At 42.0% G+C, this 6000-nt stretch overlaps 1 protein-coding gene across 2 annotated transcripts in view; it reads right to left on the reverse strand.

The window, feature by feature from the left end:
- Nucleotides 1-6000, reverse strand: part of ABCA4 (ATP binding cassette subfamily A member 4) — a 136722-nt gene that overhangs the window by 91693 nt on the left and 39029 nt on the right. For both annotated transcript variants that reach the window (XM_017879783.1, XM_017879782.1), the window contains exon 7: nucleotides 2798-2887. In XM_017879783.1, the coding sequence (XP_017735272.1) occupies nucleotides 2798-2887 (90 nt within the window). The remainder of the gene's footprint in view (nucleotides 1-2797; nucleotides 2888-6000) is intronic.

A 6000-nucleotide genomic window follows, 5' to 3' on the forward strand; every position in this document is an offset into this window, starting at 1 on the left:
TCACGCCCATTCTCCTGCCTCAGCCTTCCCGAGTAACTGGGACTACAGGCGCCCGAACCACCTCACCTGGCATAATTTTTTTGTATTTTATTAGTAGAGACGGATTTTCCACCGGGTTATGCCCAGGGATGGTCTCCATCTCACTGACCTCGCTGATCCGCCGTCATCGGCTCCAAGTGCTGAGATTCAGGTTGAAGGCCACCGCGCCCGGCCTTGACTTCCACCTTTAAAAGAAAACATCCATACTCTCAGCAATCCTTAATCCAGCTGCGAAAAGCAAAAAACAAAAACTACGGCCATCTACTTAGGGACTAGGAGAATACTAGGATGAGCCTTAAAGAAAATCACAGAGTGGCCGGGCGCCGTGGCTCACGCCTGTAATCAAAGCACTTTGGGAGGCTGAAGCGGGCGGATCACGAGGTCAGGAGATGGAGACCATCCTGGCGAATGTGGTGAAACCCCATCTCTACTAAAAACACAAAAAAATTAGCCGGGCATGGTGGCAGACTTCTGCAGTCCCAGCTACTCAGGAGGCTGAGGCAGAAGAATGGCGTGAACCCAGAGGGTGGAGCTTGTAGTGAGCAGACATCACGCTACTGCACTCCAGCCTGGGCGACAAAGCAAGACTCCGTCTCAAAACAACAACAACAGCAACAACAACCACAGAGTGACCCCTAGCGCCCTGTAGTACAACAACAACAGCAACAACAACCACAGAGTGACCCCTAGCGCCCTGTAGTACAGCCTCTCCTCTTCCAGTCTCCTTTATTTGAATTCCTTGGGAATGTGTCCTTGGGCAAATGCAGAAAATATTTTACTGTTAAGCCATTTCTTGGGTTCTGTTGTCCCACCAAGATGGGGATACTGGGGAGAAAAGGGGGGAAATAAAATGATTGGGGAATGGTTCTGTTGTAGAAAGGCAATATCAGAGCAAATTTCTTTGGCTAAATAGTCTAAACTTTAGTTTCTTATATTTGGAAAATAATCTTATTAGCTTAATTTTACCAATGAATTCCTCCATTTCCTTGAAATGTGTGGTTTATGGTTTTCTCGTATGTGTGCCTCTGTGTGTGTGCATGTGTGTGTGTTTTAAAATTCTGCAAATATAGAACAGACGATGTCTTCATTCCTAGAAAAACACTTTTTCAATTCTGTGCCAGCTAAGAGGAGGCTGATGGCCTTCTCTTCCCCATGTGGGCACCCGTGGGGCTTGCTGGCCTCATCCTTTGAGGGCAGATCTGTATTGTCGAGAACTCAGGAGAAGGCTGGTGGAGTTGCCAGTAGCTTGGCTTCTATAATGCCATTTGGCTTTGCTTTAGGGGAAAATACAAAATTAAAATAATGCTGCTTTTATTCCTAAAACATACCTTATTACTTGCTTTGCTTTCAGTGGTACTGGGGAATTTATAAAACCATTAGGATTCAATCAGGTGAGACTGAAAATAGTTCCCCATTGCAATAAGCCATGTTTACCTGTCATCCCTCTCTTTGTCCACATGCCAACACTTGCCCTCCGAAACTGATGAGCCCAGGGAGAATCCACACAGTGAGTCATGCCTATAATCACCATCTATGCTTCAATAAAGTCAAAATCTCAAATTGCTTCAACAACAGTGAGTCTTATGACAATCTTGTAAGGGGTTATTACTATTATTATGTTGCTCATTTAGTCAAAGCACTCAGAGATGAAGGGGCTGTTCTCAGGTCAAATGGTGTAATATCAATTAATATAAACTTGGCCTTCTGCTCAACCCAGTTCACAAATGATTAGACTTGCTATCTAGACAGTCAAGAAGCCTTCTGGAACCCCTACTCAGAACTAAGAGTGTTGATATACCTTGGGGATGTTTTTACATTCTCTATCAATTTCAACTTTATTGTACTGATATGAATTTTTTTAATGCTGTGAAGAAAAGACTGTTTAACAGAGACTCTCACTGTAGCAGGTAAGCATTAGTACAATGGGCTCTTCTCTAACTTTCCCACACATCAGTGTGCATACTCGGCCCAGGTTGAGATGAGTTTTATAAAGACAGATTCCAACCATGCAATTTTCCAGGTTGGTGGAGCCCAAGTCAGCTGCGAATAATGAAGGGAGAAAAGTTTGGAAAAAAGACTGTTTTAACTTTTCCCTCCCTTTCGTAACACTCATCACCCTAGAAGAGAATTGCTTGTTTCCCATCTCTCTTTCCCATAGGGCCATAACAAAATCTGCTTGTTCATCATCATATCCCCAGCACCTCTCATTTGTTGCGTGGAAGAATCCATTTCCATATGGGAGGGGACTTGTGCAACCTGATTGTTAATTAAAATGTGCACATCTTTTTACAAAACGACACAAAAGTCAATTGTTTTCTTTATGATGAAATAAGCCAACATAGGTAAAACACTTAGAAGAAGAGTGGCTGTAAGCTATAAAGGTGTATGCTATTATTATTGGCAGTATATATTATTTGAATTTTAAGACTGTAACAGAATAATGAATCACCTCAGTACTGAAAAGACTTAGATTCAACTGTAAGTCCTCTGATGATTTGTGCCATACCAGGCAAGTTGCTTATTGCCAGTGGCATTTCTTTTTTGATGTGAAATCAGAAGGGTGGTTCCTTTCTTTCTGCCTCTTACCTAAGAGCACAGATAATTTGGAATGTGAACAGGTGCTTTGAAATCGCTAGATGGAAAGATCAAATGTGCTTTTCCTTGAACAGGTTTGAAAACAATTAAATTATTTGGCATAAGAGGGGTAAATGGTAGAAAGACATAATGAAATTATAATTACTACCATCAGGCTACTCACCTCTTGAATTCTTGGTGACATATCAGATAATATTCCTCCCCAAGATCTCAGATTGATACCTTGAGAACGGCTGTCTAGGAGTGTGGGAAGCTGTAATTGACAGTAAAACAATTTTTTAAATACATATATGTTTTAGGTATATACACACATAAGTACTATCTGATCTCCTATATGCTTGAAAACTTCCCCTCTCCTTCTTTCTGATCACAGGACCTTTTCTGCAAGATTACTTTTAGAAACAAAACTCTTTTATTTAATTGACAGATTAAAGGTTCTCATTCCAAGTCTCCCTGCTGCGCTTGTCAATCACAGATAGTTTCATAGTTATATTAAATACTATCACTATTTCAAAGTGATTCTGATTGCTGTTTTAGCGACACCAAACAAGATTCCTAGAGGAAGGAAAACAGAGAGCAGCTGACAGAGTGTGAAGGAAGTGCTGCGGGCCTGGGGTGCCCATCTGTTCACCTCAGAGCTTTGTAGACACTGCAGTCTTCTCGTCAGTGTTTACATCTGTCTTCCTTTGTGCCATTTTCAGACAGGTTGTGTCTCTTCCTTCATTCAACACTGCTCTCTCATGGAGGATTTGACCAGCTACATCACCTTTATTTTAAAGCAGCGGCTGGCAGGAGTCAGAGAAGTTCCCTTGCAGATTCTCCAACTGCCAGCAGTGTTCAGGAAACCCCAGCCCATGCGAACTCAGCACTGCTCCTGCATTTGCCACCTCGGCAGGGGATGTGGAAACCCCCAAGTGTGCTGCCTCCAAGCCCCAGAGCCTGATGTGAACATCTGGTTTTCTGGAAACCAAGATCATGTCCTGTTTGACTTCATTCTTCATGTTTCAAAATTGATGGAATCACTGATCCTAGAGGAGTCGTGTAGGACTGAGTTCTAAGTGTAAAGACAGTGGTTTTCAAACTCAAGCATGCTTCCTGAGTATGTGTGAAGTGAGCACTGGGCATGAGCCTTTTAACGAGCTGGACTTGTAATTCTCATCCAAGTTTCTGGGGACCAAAAGCCTCAGCTTTTTATTTGCCAGCATGGTTCTCCTAAATGATCATTGGGCTGATCTAACTTGCAGCAAAGCTGACAAACAGGTGGAGTTAGGCTTTGACCAGCCAGGTTCTCATATCTAGCTGTGTGTCTTTGCCCCTCTCCTCTCTGCTGTAGACGCAGAAGTCCTTGTGTTCTTTTTGACCTTGAAACTCTAGAATAAATGTAGGTACACTCAGGCAGCATTCATATTTCAGGCTTATTTTCTAATTGTGAAATGAAAGGCTTTGTTAGGTATGAGAGCTACAAAGCAGATGGGTAAAATTTTCCAGAGGAAAGAACAGCTAAGCTGCTATTGACACTACACCACTGAGAAGCGTCTCCCTTCCTTGACCGGAGCACTGGACCGAGGCATTGGTCTTGCCGGGAGTACTCTTCAAACTCCTTGGAAATAGCTTCAGTGGGTGCTGGGCAAAGCACTTTAATTTCTGTTTTTTCCATACAAGGGTGGGGCTGAGAAGAGTGGGTGGGAAGGGAGGAAGCAAGCCAGCAAAACTGTGTGTCAATAAGCAAGTTATCACTAAGTCCTGCCCATCCTCCCTCCTGTCTCCCCTGAGATTATTAGAGATGAAAAGAGACCTGAGAGACGTATCAGTAAAATGGCCACATGTGGGTTTTGATTCCAATCTGAGCAAACCAGCTGTAACAATTGGGGGAAAGTGGACATGGACTGGGTATTATTAAGACATTATGGTAAATTTTGTTGGGTATGATCATAGCATTGTGATTTTGTTAAAACAAATAAGTTCTTATGAGTTAGAAATACATAGGGAAGTATACATGGTGAATTGATATATTGTCTGTGATTTGCTTCAAAAAAACTTTAGGAAAAAAAATGTGGAGAACAGTTAAAACAAGAACAGCCAAATATTGATAATAGTTGAAGCTGGGTGATAGGTCCATGGGCGCTCATTATATTATTCACTCTACTTTGATACTTTTCCCCTATAATACAAAGTTTTAATAATAAAAAAAGATTTTAATGTGTATGCAAAAACAAATTGTTGAATGAGCAAATACTAAGGAAATATCCTATCTTTTTTGTTCTTCCCCTCTAGGACTGCCTTTGTTCACTTCCCTTCTAGAATATTTTATCAAAATAGGCATAGGAAAAGGACTGGCCTTCTTGCCAGTCCCCTTGCCTCTAGCCCCCTCCCTTCCAATGCGCTGTGGTCTGAGCTACCCAACAGGCCAATCCAGTCATGTCACTTGCCTTGCACAAACATCTTCCATGGCTCCCTACAGTCTCCAGAAGAGAAAGTCATTACTACGTTATGCCACACATGGCCTCTGTGAGCTGCTGCCTGGCTCCCTCACTTGCCTGCTCTCCTGCTTCTCTGCCGCCGAGTGGACTTCTTTTTATCTCCACTCATATGTCAGCTGTCTCCTGCCCCAAGCTCTGCTCTCTATTTCCCCGCCCCACTCCTTCTTTGCCTGGCAAACTTCTACTCATCCCTCAAGTCTCATTCCTAACATGATGACCTATGTGAAAGACAACTGCCCCCCAGGTAGATTTAGATGCCCCTTTTTCTATGCCTCTTGCTCATCCCTGCCCAGCCATGCTCTCTTTAAGAGTTCTGTTTCCTTCCTTGCGCTGTTCACCATTGGTAATTATTCTGGTGTTTACTTGTCATCTGTCTTCCTTGTAAGACTCTGTGCCCCCTGTAGATAGAAATCATACCTGGATGACTTCTAGGTATGCTGGGCATGTGGTGGGTGTGTGAGTAAATCACCTTATCAGAATAACAAGCAGATTGATTATAATTGTTTATACACCTGATACTCCATGAAATGGTATGTTTCTTAAGGACAGGACCCCACCTTTTTATCTTTGTATCACCAAGCTTTTTATCCATTGCCTTTTCTGTATACTCATCAGTGTCCAACTAAGGAAGGTTCTGCAAGACAAGTCTGCTTTTAAGTCATCTTTTTAAAAAAGGGTTAATAAATTTGGTCTTTTTATCTTGAAGTCAAATTTCCCTATATTGAGGTCCTGTTAGATGTGGATGTAATAAAGAAGTGGTAAATTAGACTTCCTGAAAATTCATAATCACTCAATTTTACTAATTCAATTAATTTTATTGCCTAGGTAGTTCTAAGTCACATGAAGAGCACATAGGCTTTTTTTTTTTTTTTTTTTTTTTTTTTTT

This window comes from Rhinopithecus bieti, unplaced genomic scaffold (assembly GCF_001698545.2).
Source record: "Rhinopithecus bieti isolate Rb0 unplaced genomic scaffold, ASM169854v2 scaffold_11919, whole genome shotgun sequence".
Classification (NCBI taxonomy): Eukaryota; Metazoa; Chordata; class Mammalia; order Primates; family Cercopithecidae; genus Rhinopithecus; species Rhinopithecus bieti.